Here is a 17,825-nt window from a genome sequence, read left to right as displayed (position 1 = left end):
TATAGCCTACTACCATCTAATACTTCTAGCTCCATTATAATCTTATGGGACCACTGTCATATGAGCAGTCCATTGTTGATCAAAACATCACTCTGCAGAGCATGACTGTACATACGAGGGCACTTCAAAAATTTTGTAGAAAAATGGAATTAAAAGATAACACGAATCTTTCCATTAACTTTCTGAAGACTCCTTGTATTTATCTGCAGCTTATTTTCTTCAAATACATCAACTAAACTATATATTGGAAGAGACTGGATACTGAAGCAAACATAAGAAAGAATTTGGCTGTCTTCTACTAAGCCAAGATACTAGAGATTTGCAAAAATGTGAACAATGAAATATTTTAATAATAACTTTTTGGTTTTGGACTAAACATTGTTTTTTTTTTTTATTTTCTGACCGGTAAGGGGATCACAACCCTCGGCACGGTGCAGTCCGCACCACGCTCACCCAGTGAACGCACCGGCCATCCCTATATAGGATCCAAACCCGCAGCCTTGGCGCTACCAGCGCCGCACTCTCCTGAGTGAGCCACGGGGCCAGCCCTGAACTAAACAATTTTTCATAAATACGATGTTTGTGTTAACATGTAACAGGAGTTTGTCATTTTTAAATAAATATTTTGAAACCTCCTCAATTTTAGCAAATACTGATAAATATAATCCACATTAATAAAAGTTGCTTGGGGGTCCCTTAAGAACTTTCAAGAGTAGAAAGAAAGGGGCTGAGACCAAACGTCTGAAATCACAGGGCTGGATCACCTTTTTCATGGTTACTTTACATGATGGTTTCAAGAGACTTCCTATGTAGCGTGAAACTGACAGGAGTAGCTTGTTCACAGTCCTACATCACTCCTTTCCAAGGGAACCATGGGGCAAGGCCAGTTGCTAAACTGAGACTTCACAGAAATATGTGAAGAGTGACACCATAATATCTTTCTGATCTGAAAAGACCAGACACTTCATCAGCATTACCTGTACCTGAAACAGACCGTGGTTCTACTCTGATGCCCCAGAGGACTTTCAGCTTACCAAACCTCTTCCTCAGGAACACGTTCTAGAAAGCATAGCCCTACAAATCAGAGATCAAGCTGTGAAGTACTAGGATTACTAGGGAGTCAGAGGGAGAAGAGGAGGCATGTGCCATTAACATAATAAACCAAACTGGCAGCTTTGTGAACTTCAGCAATGTACTCCACTAAAGAACATTTTGATAAGATATCCAGAAAGTATAAAGGTGTTCAAATATACTGAAATTAAAAAGTGAATCAAATTAACTTTGATTTGCAAACAAAGAAATGGTTTACAAATGAATCTGTAACTATCTTGCTATTTTATAGCAGCAATCTCCCCAAATGGCAAACATAGCCAAAAAGTCAATTCATGTGTTAAATGGGAAGAAAGGGGGGAGGGGAGATTAGGCAAAGTTGACAGAGCCAAAGACAAGGTATATTTTGTACTCAACAGCTCATTAATTTTAAGTGTCGTGGGAACCTGCCAGTTTTACCCCTCCAAGTAATTATCTTTTGTCTTAATTTGTAAGATTCGAGAAAGGAAGAGAAGGAGGACGGGGAAAAAGTATTCATTCTCACAGGGAAAGACTAAACTCTGAACATAAGAGACAGACAGACAGAAGTTTGATGTATAGAAGTCCTCTACACACTGTCCCCAATTAAAAGGAATAATTGGACTAGTTTCTTTAAGGAGAGAGGGAAAAAAAGCATTCAACACAGTGAACCATATTAGGAAATTGTATTGTACACAGATACAAATAGCTTTATATTAATGAACAAAGACAAATATATTGATTTGTATACACATTCTGGAAGTTAAATGGCCTACAGACAAGTGTTTTCACACCACAGCCAGCAAAATCGTTAAATCCAAAGGCTGGTATTTTGATTTAGAGTCACTTCATCCTGAAAAGATAAGATTTGCTCACAATGAGGGATGAAAAATAAACGGACAAGTGTAGTTACTTTAGAAACATCTTGAACAGCAACCCTGCAACCGTTGGAAAGGCAGAGATACTTTCTAAGGAGGAATTCACAATCTCAGCTGCAGGGAGCTGGTCCTTAACAGCATTCCCTCTGAGCTGCGTTCGTACATTTAGACAAGCTTCCAGGGTGAGACCCTCAAGGCAGTTTATGAAAAGGTGATCATAAAGGTCTTTGAAACCTTCACTCACTACATTCATGGACTCTTGGTTTTGATTTCGAGCTCGCCAGCTCACCAAACACATCTGTGCCCTAATTCCCTGAACTGCAAACCAGCTGCTCCCTCTTATCTGCCCTTCCAGGACCCGCTGAAGTATTTTAAATAAAGTATATAGAATGCTTTGTGTTCTTCAAATAAAGGAGTTATATGAATATAAGAAGGGTGACCTTCTTAAAAGCTCTTGCTGCATTGGTGAAGGAGAGACCCACATTTAAAAAGAATCATTTCTTTTCAAGAGAGGAGAAGACACCAGCAATTCACTCCTGCCTGTCTCCACGCCCCTCCCACAACCAGACACCCCGAGGTTGCTAATTATTCGTGCTAATAAAGGCACCTCATCCAGACACCAGGAGGTCAGCCTGATGTTTTTCATTAGGTGAGTAGGAAAGAGGAGTCATTACTTGGCATCTGATGAAAGTTGTATGATATCCTGGGGTTACTCAGGGTCTGACCTGAGCTAAAATGGTTCTGAAGCCCTAACCTCCTGAAAGAGAAACATGGGCAAGAGCCATCACTGAAAGCTGGGGTGAACTGTCGGCTAGCAGAGAAGGAAAGACTGGGCCGAATGAACCCCCAAATTAAAAGACCTTCTCCCCTGTCCCCACCCCGCCCCCAAAATAAATGGAAGGGGGTAAAAAGAATCACCGTCAATAAAGAAGAAACGTGTTATGGAAAGGAAAACAGATCCACAGCAACTTTCTGATTTCCAGCCAGATATTTCAATGTAAGCTGCATGTCATTACAAGGCATCCCGACTTGGGCAGGACACAGACTCCATCAACTGGCTGGCATTAAATCCTTGTTACTGTACAAACGCCGTGCTTGCTCCCTGGAACCAGTTCAAATTTGAGTCACTATTGTCTGCAAACAATGGAATGTCTGCCAACCTGTGCCAACAGTTCAAAAGGACTTTAATGCAGCTTGTGAGAGTGCTGTAACCTGGTTTGCCCTGTGCCAAACAGCTCCACTAATTTAGCTACAGCATCCACGAGTAAAACTAAGCAAAACTGCAAGGACATAGATTAGGTGAGCAGAAGCCCCACTATAACCTCACAGCTGGCGAGCAGCTCACGTACGCTGGGATCAAACATCAAGCTGAAACGCAACAGACGAAACCTACACGGCGGCCTTGGTGCACCCCAAACGCAGCATCATGAGCTTGTTCTACTGGTTCACAGAGTGTTTGCGAAACTCTTCTGGAACTTTTACAGTGAGATCTCTCTCACTTTGATTAATATTATAATAGGAAATAAATTTGTAAACAGAAATTTTAAAGCCAATTCCATTTTCTTCCTTTTTCTATAGAAAAACATAATTTCTTCAGTCATAGTATATATATTTTCCAGTCACAATTTGGTTGCCACTCTCCCAAGATCCAAAAATGTGAATACATTATGTGCAATGATATAAAATAAAAGACTTGGATATAAAGTCAAGTCACTTAACGACAGGGATATACGTTCTGAGAAATAGCACCATGAGGCAATTTCGTTGTGTGTGAACATCACAGAGTGCACTTACACAAACTTAAAAGGTGTCGCCTACTACACCCCTAGGCCTATGGCTCCTAAGCTACAAACCTGTCAGCATGTTACTGTATACTGTAGGTAGTTGTAACACAATGTAAGCAGTTGTGTATCTAAACACAGAAAAGTTACAGTAGAAATATAGTATCATAATCTTATGGAAACACCATCTTCCATGTGGTCCATCATTGACTGGAATGTCATTATGTGGCACGTGACTGCATCTAAAATTTAAACATGTTTCTTACATATGTTTCTGATAACTTATGACACTAAAATTTAAAAGGCCATAAGACTTTTATGAGAATATAAAGGCCAGGGCAACAGAAAGACCATAAATCAGGATGAATGTTTTTGTCATTGAAAAATGGTTTCTGGCCCTCTCGGCCCTCAAAGGAGCTGAGGAAAGAACTGATAACCTGATGACGACCAGCCCCGCAGCCTGTGTGTGCCCTGCTGCTCCTAAGCTGTCTGCATCCTGACGTCCCAGAGGGGGCCGTGGGAGGGACAGCCGGGCACATGGCCTTTTGGGGGGACAGACAGTGGGTCTGGAGGTCTCGTGCTTTACTATCACTCCCAAGAAACAAGAGCACAGAACCCTGGGTTATACTTGAAAGGGGACAGGCCTTAACTCTTGAAGAACAGGGGAATAAAGTGTTTTTGCAGTTCTGGGTTTCATAAAACCCTATATTAAAAGATAATGAATTCTAGAAGGCCAACCACATCTGAAGTATGTGGTTGATGAGAATTCTGGCCCACCTTTGCATGTGAACAAGGAATACGTAACTGCACATGACACCCTGGGACGGAGACGTCTTGAAAACATGCATGTGAGTTATCAGAACACACCCCAACTACTCAATTCATTGAACCAATTACAGGAGAATTGGTAATTTCCAGAAAAAAAATATTAGTAAAGAAAAACTAAATACAGAAATCTTTGCATTGTAATAGGGACAATTCAAAAAAGACTCTTCAAATAAACACCTTGGGTTCTCTCATCTATCAATCACAGGCACCTCCACCCAACCTCTTCCGGTCATTAACAAACGACTTTCAAAAATTCGGTATGAACCTTTTACAGGCACTGGGAACAGCAAACTTCCTGAGTGACTAAAGGTTCCCTTACGTAAAACAGACCAGATGAATATAATTGAAATTAACAAATACTGAGCAATTTGTGAACAGCTCAGTGACCCAATGTACAATCTGTATAATATAAACATATCCCAGCCAATTACATACCACAAAATTTACTATAGATCCAGAAAAGCAAATATATTACATTTAATTTGTTTAGATCTGCAGGGGTACTACAATCCTTAAGAGGAGAGCTCTGGGCACAAGGTCAGTAAAAGGAATAGTAGCCACCCTCCTTCCACATTTTTGAGAACTCACCAAGTGCCAGGGACTGTACATCTGTCACCTCATTGAGTTCCAACAGATTTTCATTTTACATCTTTACTAAGCTATAATTTAAATTCAACGGATTGTAGCATATTCACAGAGTTGTGCAACCATTACCACAATGTAAAGTTTAAAATGTTTTCATTACCCCAAAAAGAAATCCCATACCTGTTAGTGGTCACTCCCCATCCCCCATCCTGCCCTAGTCCTAACAGCTTTTTGAGTCTGGTGTTGATATTGATTTACAAAGGAGGAAACTGAGGCTTAAAGAGGCTAAATAACTGGCCTAATGACACCAGGTGAGGAGGAGGCGCCACAGCCAGGAGCTTCTCTTCCACCAGCAGGTGCATCTCCTAATCAGCAGTCACAGAAATAGGTATAATGGTGGTGCTATAACATCCCCACACTAAATAATAACGGGGGCCCAGGCCAGTTGTCCTAAGTGTGTATGTGTATCCCAAAGGTCCTACATGCACCAGTGGAACAAATACTTTTGGAAAGTGAGAAGAAATAGGGATCAGATGATTATACTGACAGTCAGGAATTACTGCAGATCTACACAGAAACAGTTCCCCAAACAGTCCTGATAAAGTTTCCAGTGCCACAACACTCAGTGGTAGTAGTTCGTTCTTAGCCCTCATTACGTGACAGGCATTTGAGACATATGAACTTTCTGGGATTCTCTTAGCAACTATAAGGCTGTTCCAAACTTCCAGATCTTTTCAATCACGTGTTAACGAGAATAGCCAATATGGTGCATTCTACCAAGCCATGAACTGTTCCAACATATTAACTCATTTAGTTCTCACCAAAACCTCTCAAAAATTTACTCCTGTGATCTCTTCTTTAAAAATAAGAAAACTACAACACAAAAAGATTTCCTAAGATTTAAGTCGTGAGAGGGTTGGTGTAAGAATAGTGTTCTGAACCATCATTATGCCAAGCAGCTTCTAACAACACTGACACAAATGTGTGAGGGATGGTTAGGAACACACACTTTATAACCTAAGACCACTACTACTGCTGCTCTTAGAAAAGTAAGCTTCCATACCATATTCCAACTTTTCGGTATATCCACTTGCTTCAACAGGAAACACTGAGCTGCCAGAGGTTTTTAAAAAGGTGCAGATGATATCCCATAAAATTTGGGAGGAAAAAAAGCAATCTGAGAAAAAAGCATATGTCAGCGTCTCCTCATTGATCGTGGCTATGGTGAACTCTGGCCTCACTGCACCCCCCCAACCCCCACTCCAGACAAAGAGCGGACTCAATGCACCTCGACAGCAACCACACAGCAGAAAGGCAGTAAACTCGTCCAAATGATTGCTTTTTGGCCCTTATACAACATGCCCCCGGTGTGAATCCAAAAGCAATTAAATCATTCCAGCTGGGAGTCCAATGACATGTTGTTTAAAAAGTCTTCTGAGAAATACCCCTCTTCAGAAAAAGAAACAGTCTCTACTATTCCATTTTTTGGTTAAGTGGGGGGGGGGAGCATTTGAAGAATACACAATATGCGGCTATTTAAGCAATGAACTTTCACCAAGTTCTCCTCCACAAAGGATAAAAAGGACTCACCACAATGACAACACGGAGTGACAAGCCAAAGCCAAATTCATCCCAAGTTAATGTATTAATTCCTCTCATCTACCTCACTTACACCACTGGAAAAAATAACCAATTGTGAGCACTTTACAAAAACTAAGGCATTTCCAATACCAAATTGTAATATAAATACCCACAAAGCAGTGTTTTGATTGTGTTGTTTCCAAATAGTGATTACCTAAGGGCTCAATTGTTAGGATCATCTGAGGTTCTGTATATGTAAGAGCATTTTGGAAACTCTGATGAGCTATCAGAAATAGAAGTTGCTGGAGGCATTGTTATTGTTACCCTGAGAGTTAACCCAAGGTTAAAAGCTCATGTGATGCTGTACAAGTCGGTTCAGATTATGTATTTTAATAAACAAATCCATTTCCATTAGGATGTTCACTGGATTATAAATGAGAACATTAGAGTCCTGTGTCATGTTTGCAAAGCTAAACATCTGCCTGGGGATATGAGGCTCTTGTGACAGACTATTGGGGTCAGGGCTCTGACTCCAAGGGAGAAGAGTGCTGTCACAGAGAGGCCCCAGCAGACACTGACTGCAGCGTAGTACCGGGGGTGTCCCCAAGGCTGTGTGCTCTCTCCTGCTGCCTTCTTCCATGAGTCCAGGTGTCCTGGCTCCCTGCCGTGAGCCACTCTCCTGCTGTCTGGGGAGAAACAAAGTAAAGCAGGACACCATCGGCAGTTTGGGTTCTAGGTTCGAACTAACACAGCTGAAATAATCCTGGACATGCAGCCCAATCAGAATTTTGGCCAAAGCTGCGTAAATAATAAAGTTTTCCATGCTTTGTTTTCTGTGCATTTATCTGCTCACATTTCAGTGGGGGTGATCCCTCTGGGGAGGACACAGATGTTGCTGGACTTCCTGACATGACTTAACATCGCCAGCATGCGAAACGGAGAAAAGCACCAGTTTGACAAGAGAAATACTCTGCAATGAAGAAGTCATCAAAGAGCAGCTTGCTCTCCCCTTTCCTTGTGCAAGAGTCAATAATTCCGAGGAGATGCTTGGCCACACATCCAGGCTCCTCCTGTTAGAAAACCTTTCTGAACACTCGCACCTTCTTCATCCAAGTCAGAAACCAAAAAGGAAACAGAGATCATCTGTCTCTGCATTTCAAATTTTGCTAAATGAAGGAGTAAAACTAAGGCACGGGCAGAGAAGGGAGGGTGCACATCTTGTTCACACACTATACCCAACCTTTGCAGCCAGGGAGCTTACTCTCATCTAATCTAAAGCCAAATACTTCTTTGGCCCCTATTCACCAAGAGCAAGCTGACCTTGGAGTAGGGAAAGTGGGGGAGAGCACAGGAAGCAGGACAGCATCATGGCTTCCCACAGGCACAGGTGTAACACCATGGGGCCCTGGCAGCAGCAATCACTCTGCTCACCTGCATGGCTCCTGCTCACCTGCATGGCTCCAGTACTCTCCAGTAGCCACCCACTGTTCACTAGGAGGCAATTAGGCACAGCGCCTTGAGAATCTAATCAAGCTTGGAGCTCTGCAAGTGTCCTCGGGAGTGAGCTTATAATGCTCTGAATCTGAAGGCCTCCTCTGAATCCCAGACAAAGTAACAGTCTTGAGTAGCTCGGGGTACTTCACGCCTCAGGCCACATCAGGTGCCGTCGAACTGCCAGCGGCAGGCCCAAGTCCAGGTAAGCCTAGGCCTAGCATTTTCTCATACGCACAATCACCTACCAGCTATCCAGGTTCTTTAAAGATAAAACAACTGGCACAACACCATGCCAACAGACTAGGTACCTCCTGTCCTCCCATGGAGACTTCCTACTGCACGTGAACCCTCTTTAGGAATATCTGTTTCATTTTTGTTATATTATTTAAACAAATATCCCCTTTTATTACTGATGGGTATCAATAATGAAATCCCATTATGAGGAAATTCTAGGAATTTTGCTCTCAATTTACAAAGAAATGGACCTTGGTTAAGCTTAGCAGGAAAGACAACTTTTAGCCGCCATGGGAATCTGCCAACATTTTGAGCTGTACAGTTAGCCCTCCCTATCCATGGATTCTGCACGTACATTTTCAACCAACCAAGGATCCAAAATATTCAGGGGAGGAAAAAAAAAACAGTAAAAAATAACAATACAGCAATTTTTAAACAATATAGAAAAATACAAGTATTTACATAGCATTTATACTGTATTAGGTACAAGTAATCCAGAGATAATTTAAAGTATACAGAAGGATACGCATAGGTTACATTCAAATACTACACTATTTTACATCAAGAACTCGAACATCTGTGGATTTTGGAAAACCCTCAGATTTCAGGGGTTCTGGAAGCAATCCCCCATGGATACCGAGGGACTGCTACATTTACTAAACATGAAAACATAGCTCTTAGTGATTCCAGCCTGCCCACTTTAGAAGACTCTGGTGTAAATCACTGAAGCCCTGGGGTTTATTGCCGACATTCTGCAACTTATACTTTGATTAGAGTGCACAACCGTACACCAATTTTTCTATGGGTTATAAGAGAAGTAAGAAAAAGCATAGACAGGAATATGAAGGGATTGAAACAAGGTGGGAAATAAATGTTTTAATCTGTAAAAGGCACTACTGTCTCAGGGAAAAAAGAATGGATTACAGAGACAATTTTAGCCATGGACCTTCACCCAGCCAAACAAGTGATCTTGGAAAAGTAATTTCCCTAGAACACCTGGCAATGGCCATCAACCACCACACGAGATCTCAACGGTGCTGTTGCTGTACACGAGACACCCTCAGTAATCGTGTCTTTATTCTAAGATTATCAATGAATACACAAATGAATGCAAATGTACTGCATCCTGCTCATTTCACAGAAGTGGAAATTAAGAATTAGAGAAACTAAATAAATGTCTTATCCAGGAATACATGGCTAATTAGCAGCTTAAAGGGCCAAAAGGGGGGTGGGGTAAGGGGTGGCATGAAACTAAATTCCTGGTGTTTATTTGATGATGATAAAGACTTTGGTAAGAAGTGAGTAGACAAAAAGGACACCACAAATGTGTATACTGCGCAACTTGTTATCTTAGTATACTTTTAATTATCTAGAAATGGTTGGGAAGGAGCAATGCTGGACATGAAAATATTCTACAGCTGAATATTTAATTTTCAAAGAACACTACATTTTAGTTTTACCAATTTTGGATGACAAACTTCTAATATCAATAACGCCCTTCTTTACTGCTAAAAATATTAACTTCAGGAATATCTTTACATGGCTGGCCAGTTTAGCTCAGTTGGTTAGACCACAGTGTTAAAATAGCAAGATCAGGGGTTCAGATCCCCGCACTGACCAGCCACCCAAAAAAAAGGAAGAAAAAAAAAAAAAAGGAATATCTTTACATCAACAGCTAGTGCCTCCTGCCTGAAGACTTACTCCCAAGCCTCACTAGTGCTTGCTTTAATAAACTGCTGACGTCAGATTGTTTCCTTTTCATCTACCTTCTTTCTATAAAGTAGATGCAAAATAGACCCAGGACATTTAAGCTTGGTTCAACACATTCTCTGGTTTCTTAAGGAAGCACTGCCATCCTGTGGATTGTTACTATTAGCTTCCAAGGACATTAAGCTTGTGGAGCTGGCTACCTGACACTGTCTATCAGATCCGAGAGAGAGAGCTCCATCATCACAGCCCAGGCTCTGCCTGACACAAAGCAAAATGGTCCAAGCTTTCATCCTTACAACAGAAAAGTGCACAGGCCAGACCACTGCAAGAGGCCTTTCAAAATCCTGACTCTTAGCTGCAATCTGCCACTTTTGGTGATAAATGCAAGATATCAGGCACATGCTCTACCTCATTAGCTATAACGCAGGAACACCACCATCCATGACCAACCTAGTGACCATCCTAGTGACCCCCTCACAGGAGACGGAATTGAGAGATAATGCAGGTGCACACACTCTGAAAACTACAGTGTTTTTATCATCATTCATGGAGAACAACCCTCAAGTTGCACACTCACACAAGTGAACAGGTATCTGAGAGACCAACCTCTAAAACACAATGAGAAAAACCACCCACCAGTGATGCATATGTCTACACACACGGTTTAACTCAACTCTGTGGAGTGTCTACACAATCATCTCACTTAATCCCTACACCTCATGGATGAGGAGCTGGAGGCTGAAGATATGAAGCAACTTGCTCAGAGGCAGACAGCCAGCATCTGGTAAAGGACAAATTCAAAGCCAGGTGGCTCAGAGTCTGAAGACTGTGCATGCTATGCTCTCAAGTGCCTCTTCCCAGTTTTATTATCAATTCAGTAGGTCAAAGGCACACCCAACAAATTCGGTATAGAACAGTATGGCTCAAGAACAAACTTTAACTTACTGAAGTCATTAATCCCCATCAGTGTCACCCACAGAACACTGTAGATTGACGGAAGACCTACATTTCCAATCACCTATATGTCCACAGACACCAAACCACCCCCAAGGTGTCTACAATCTCTAATGTGACTTCTCAACTTCATGCCGATGACATCTTTTGATTAAATCCTTGAAATATGCAAAAATTAGTATAGAAATCCCTTGAAGTCTTTTGCCTCTAGGCTGCCCCCATCCCAACCTGTCTTTCAAAATGTGATCCTAATTCATCTATCCAAAATGTAAACATGACAACAGTATACTCCTTCCACTTCAGCCACTAGTACCCTTCCCTTCAGAAAGGAAGGGAGAGAAAGAACACGTGGAGATCTTTGCATTAAATAATTACCTAACAGTAAAGACTCAGGGTGCATTTTCTTTTCATGTGACTTTACAAAAGACTTGGTATTCAGATGCCTGAAATGGAAAAACGAATCCACAATACCATAAACATACACAAAACTACGAAACGCCATTTTTAATGGAGCCCAAAAGATCAGTGGAATATCTCAGCTGCTTACAGCCAACTGTCCTTCATAGAGAGACATGGGGGGGTGGGGTTACAAAACAGTCAGAAGACAAGTAGCAGGAAAGAAGAGGGACAGAAATGCCAGAAGACATGTGCCAGGAAGAGAGTGTGTGAGAAACACAAAGTGACAAGGGCTGGTATAATGCCTCTGTGAAGCACATGGAGACAGCCTCAGTCTCTTAGGGCATTCCTGGTGGGTTTGCCAGAATTAATTAATTAGCCCCTTAAGGGTAGAGCCTATATGCCTTGCTCATCTGTGTTATCTTTCAGGGTACTTAAATCAACACAGGGTCTGACACACGTTTCTCACATGCACAGAGGTTTACATTTATCTCTGACAGAAAAATTAACTCCATAAACCTCCATAGACGGATAATATGGTTCACCATGGTTAATATGGCAAAATCCTGCCCTCGAAGATTCTACAATTATGTTTCAGCACTTTCCCCAGTGAAATGAACTCCAGAGCTCCCTTCCAAACCCTCTACAAATACAGCAATTCCAGGAACATGTAACATAAAAACTTTCCTAACACAGGCATTAAAATTTGCAGAAAACTCACAAAATAATTTTGCAGGAAATATACTGGAGTTGGTTTGGTGCTTGTGTCTGTTTGGTCTTTCGAACACCCCATAGGAAATGAACTTTACTGACTAGGTTTGTTTAGAACATAAAAAAAGGACATGAAAGTTATTCATGTCTACCCTCAGCAACAAGAAAAACTCAGACAAAATTCAAACGTTTCTATGGGGCTGCTGAATTCCAGAGGGAAATGCCCAGGGGAGTAGATGCCTGGTCTAGGAATGGGCAGACCTATCACAAACTGACAGCCTCAGCAGGGATGAGGCTGGGGACTTTGGTAACAGTATGGGATGGCAGAAAGGACCAGAGTCTTCAAGAGACCCAAACACAAAGATCTCATTGGGCCTGCAATTGTCTCCCCAACACACCTCCCCCCAAGTTTAGATGTGGGAAAGCAGAGAGAATCTGCACAGCCCTGTGGGTTCTGGGGGTTCAGGGACTCTGCTGGAGTTGAATCCAAAGGCAACCCTTTGAAACTGCAGCCAACCTTTTCTCAGCTCAAATACTGACATGATCAAAAAGGCAGAGGCTGGGGAGGTTGGAGATTGGGCTGATCACAGATGACCTCGATTGAACTAAAGCTATTAGCCAGGCACTCTCACTGCCAAAAATTACAGAGCTTCACTTGCTGGGAAATAAACAAAACAAATTAGACTACAGCACACTTTCTTTGGGGGTGGTGGCTGGTTCCTACAGGGATCCGAACCCTTGGTGTTATCAGCACCACAGAGTGAGCTAACTAACCAGCCAGCCCCTACAGCACACTTTTACACACAATAACTGAATACAATAAAAAATAAAACATAAATTGGACCGATAATCAAGAAAGCACAGTGATCAGAAGTAGAGGTGCAGGTAACTTAGTTAATAGAATTAGCAGATAATTCTAGTTAACAGAATTAGCAGATGGGGCCTTTCAGTTTGGGTTTTTACAAGTCTCAGTAAAGAAAGCACAGAAAGACTCCTAAGTATGAATGAAGTTAGGCCCTGGTCAAGCCCGGCTGGTTTTGGTGTGCCTCCAATGTTCCTCTCTTCTGCTGTAACTCCTTTGTGCAGGACAGAGCAAGACAATACTCTAGAAGGCTCAGGCAGGAAGGAAGGATGATGAGGGAGAGCAAGAGCAAGAGCACAGACTCAGGGGGAAGGCAGGAAGCGGGCACGGGGGCACGGGGTTTCTCACCCGAGACACGCCCCCGCCACTTCCACACAGCCCTCCCACACTGGAGCCACTGACTCGCACTATCCTCTGCAGACCCCAACCAAGACATTAACATTTATCGGTACATAAAAAGAACCCAGCAGTGTTTCTGGAATTAACAAGCAAATCCCTAAAAAAGAACATTATAAACTCCCTTCAATCACCACACTATTGTTCTCATTCAAACATTAACAGTTTAATAGGAAAATCACATATAACATTTTCAAAAATTATAAGTTTGTGTACATACACACATCTACATACAGTTTTTCTTGACTCCTAATGACAATGACAGTAGTCAATGCAGAATTGTTACCCTCTTCCCTTAGGTGAGAACTCCACCAATTCCTCTACTCCCACTCTATCCCCTAATAATGTAATAATGTAACGTGCAGATATGCACTGCCCCTTCATGAGGTCACCCCAGGCACAGCTCCTGCGAAAGGAGAACTGAAGACCCATGCACATGAAAGATAGTGAATTTTAACATCAGAAGTTGAATCTATGGGAAAATCGTCTAATGACCCCTAAGTGTCTTCAACAAGCTCAAACATCCTGGAAAAAGACAGAAGTTGGGGACCCAACCACACTGCAGAAGTACACCTGGGATTCATTCAACCCATTAACAAGATGGATGAATTCACCTGCCCAGTCACAGTAAGAGGGTGAAAAACAACCATCTTAAGAACCAACCTGATACAATACTGATGGGAAATGGATTTCTATCATATGAACATACAGAACTCTGGGTGTCATTTCATGTTTTGTTCATATTTATTACCTCGATTCTCTATTAAACCCCCCCAAAACTGGAAAATTAAATTCCTTCTCAAGATTAAAAAAAAAAAATTCCAGAAGTCTCCTTCTATCTTAGAAATTTCATCCACTCTGAGAGTTCTAACCAGAGGCTCCATGATGATAAATCCCCAGTTTACTGGCTGTAGTTTCACTGTCTTTCACCATCACCACAAACTCAACAGACAATAAAATTCCTAAACACTCCCAAGTCAAACCCCCTCCTAGTTCCTTCAACTCTGACTCTCCATGCCCTTGTTAAAAGCTGCTATAAGTTCTATGTTCTCAAGTCCAAGTTCTCATCAGCTGTTCCCTGGAGGGAATCATTTTTCCTTGTATGTCAGACTTTGCTGCCAGAGGAATTACTCTGAACTTGACCTATTTCACCTTATTTCCACCTCTAAAACCATCAATAGTTCCCTATTCTCTGTATTAGCATTCTTCCTACTGCCTGGCAAGGCATATGTAATTGACCCTCTCCTGTTCTTCCACATTAGCCCAAAGTCCACCCCCCAACCCTGGTGGACAACATACCACCATCCCACAATCAGGCAACATTCCCCATTCCATAGTTCATGTTGTTCCTTACTGGAAACAGCATCTACAGACCTGTATCTGTTTTCCAAACCAGAGTCCCTGATGACCACAGCTACAGGCAACAACCTTTTTCCCGAAAGGTTAAAATGTATTTACCACTTTGTATTAGCCACTTATCCCCAATTAAACTGCAAGTCCTTAAAAAGGGGTCACGTCCTCTACTGTGCCTATATGCCACCTAAACAAAGCCGTAAGCAAGAGGCGGGACAGCTGAACAATTGTAACGTTGACAAGGCAGAAATGCTAACAATAATGAAAGCTAGACACAGATTTCCATCATGTCAAAGCTACACCTATCCTGAGCCTCTTCTTCCCCTTGAATCCAGAAAAGAACAGGCACTAAGAGAAAAAAACAAGGAATTTTCCTTTGCCTCAATCATGTATAGAGAGCACTAACTTTCTGCTGTTTGTAACCAGGGTCTCTTAGGAGAGTCCTAAATAAAATATGTCCAATGGAGTAGCCGGCAGGAGCTCAGCCTAAAACTGCCTGGCCCCTATTCTCCTCTCTCCCCTCTACTTTTCTGTCCTCTTTTCTTCCCTCTTTTCCCCTACCCCATGCTTTTCCAGTTACTCTGTACCCATCCCTTCCTTTTTATACTTACAGTACATGCTCCTGTGGGTACCACCAACGCCAACCTGTGGTCTCGTTACCTTTGCTGAGGTAACTGCCTATACGTACAACCCAACACATTTCTTCTCCTTCAAGCCCTTGCTGAACCCTCATCACTGATGCTAGCTGAACGTCTTCACAGCACAACTCCAGTAAGTCACTTCCCTACTAAGAAACCACTAGGAACGTTCTATAGGCAACTTATTCAAACAAAATGAGTTTCCCTCTGGCGCCCAACCTTTTTTTCCTGCCTTTTATCCTCTCCTACACACAGGGAAAATCAGACTACTTCATAATATATGTGCATTTTCTTAATTCCATATGAGGAATAATAGTTTTCTTTCTATACTATATCCACCTGCTGAAATCACAATAATAATTAAAAGTTGATCACGAAAGTTTTCCTCGAAATCGTCTTGACCATCCCCATTTAGATGTGATCTCCTCCTCTTCTGAGTCCTATTATCTACAGCTCTTATGGAATTTATCACAGCGGATCTCCACAACATAAGAATATCTATTCTCATTGGAACGATCTAGAATACTCTGAACTGGACTTTGTCACACTAATAACTTCTTTGTCCGTACTATGTCTGGCACTTGGAGAACTCTCCAGAACCAGCTTTGTCACCATCAGCTATATAACCTTCATCCCTCCTCTTCTGAACAAATGTTCTCTTACACCTCTGTCACCCAAAGCTTTGGATTTTATCTTTCTTTACCCAAATTTAGCAGAGGACCTACCATGCCCATTGTGAACGTGCTTGTGGGTTTTCCCTTTCCTAGGGGTTGACTGGCATGAAGATGAAGCATTGTTGGTGGTTGTTTTGACGTCTTCTGTCTCATCATCTTCCTCCTCAACATCCTCCTCGTCCTGAGAGCTTCCGAAATATACCATGCTGTTGGGCAGCGCAGGAGAACCTGGTGGGTTAAGAAAAACAGCTCATAAACCCAAGCCTTGGCCTTCACCCCTTCCAGAAGGAATCACAATCAAGACATTTATGAAGTTACAAACCTAAATCCTCATGACCCAGCAGATAAAACAAAGCCATTCATCTCTACTGCCTTTATAAGTTTATTTTTCAAATAACCCCCCAGGAAACTCAACTCCATCTATGTCCTTTAAAAAGATTTCAGGCAACCCCCTGCCCCCGCCTGAGGGAAGATGCCATTTACCAAACATAATAAATCAAAACTTTAAAAAATCTCATCTGAATCATTCTGGAGGGGAAACAAAAAACACCACCAAGGACTGAACTGAGCAAGAATATGTAAGCAAAGAAAAATATGGATTCACACTCTTGATGAAGATTGACTAGGGTAGGCACTTAAATTAAAAGACTAAAAATGAAAGACAAATATAGAGAAACAGGAAGTAAAAACAGAATGTAACATTTCCTTCTACAGGGTCGACATGGATTCCCAGAACTCCTGATGTATTTAGAAGCAACATTGATATTATAATTAGGTTAACAGGATGTAAAATTACCAAAAACCAAACCAAACCAAAAAAATAAATAAATAAACCTCCTCACAGAACTCATACTCCTCTCACCTCTTATATTTTAATCTCCCCATCCTTAAATGTTTTCATTCTGAATGTAAGATAGAGCAATAACAAAATAAGTTCAATAATTATAAGAACAAGTTTATCAAGAATAAGCTCAATATTACAAGGAAGCACAATATAGTGCTTCCTTATCAACAAAAGCAACTGAGAAGGAGAAACAGTTAAGTCATTGGTAACATTTGAGATCAGACGTTGCTAAAGTCTAAAGATAATCTCCGCATCGATCTGCTTTCCTGTTCAGTATTTTTGGGAAAGCAACTACTGAGGAGAACTAATAAATGTGAAATTCATTTCTTCTCTTTCCTACGTTCCTACGAATGAGCTAAGACTCCGGTAATGATAACGAAAAGACAATTTACTCTCCTTCCTACATGGAAACCATTCCTGTCCAGCTTTGGAACTACATGCTCTGAGACAAAGAAACAGAAATGAAGGAGCAATACCAGGAGCTGAGATGGCAAACCAAATGCCCGTCTCCCCAAAAAGGAAAGACTTAAATGGATACCTTCCTCCGTCCCAGTCGTCCCATGGCCCAACAACATTCAAAAATCCCAAAAGTTATGTGGATCACACCACCAGGTGATAATGAAACTCCAGAGGGATGTAAGTAGCAAAAAGACCCTTCTGTGGCTAACAGAACTGAATTTGTCTCACAAATGCCACTTGTTTTTTTGTTTTGTTTTTTCCCGCTACCCTTGATTGTTTGCATTTAGTATCTTGCTCTTAACAGAAGGAAGGTTCATAAACCTACCACCGACTTCGGGGGAAATAATCATTTAATCATCTAGGAGTGAGAGAGTAAAAT

At 41.6% G+C, this 17,825-nt stretch overlaps 1 protein-coding gene across 2 annotated transcripts in view; it reads right to left on the bottom strand.

The window, feature by feature from the left end:
• The window catches only part of JARID2 (jumonji and AT-rich interaction domain containing 2), a 238,125-nt gene that overhangs the window by 40,881 nt on the left and 179,419 nt on the right, over nucleotides 1-17,825 (bottom strand). For both annotated transcript variants that reach the window (XM_063097697.1, XM_063097698.1), the window contains exon 5: nucleotides 16,195-16,371. In XM_063097697.1, the coding sequence (XP_062953767.1) occupies nucleotides 16,195-16,371 (177 nt within the window). The remainder of the gene's footprint in view (nucleotides 1-16,194; nucleotides 16,372-17,825) is intronic.

This window comes from Cynocephalus volans, chromosome 5, assembly GCF_027409185.1.
Source record: "Cynocephalus volans isolate mCynVol1 chromosome 5, mCynVol1.pri, whole genome shotgun sequence".
Classification (NCBI taxonomy): Eukaryota; Metazoa; Chordata; class Mammalia; order Dermoptera; family Cynocephalidae; genus Cynocephalus; species Cynocephalus volans.
The sequence above is the reverse complement of the archived record's forward strand: the minus strand, read 5'-3'. Positions and strand labels throughout refer to the sequence as shown.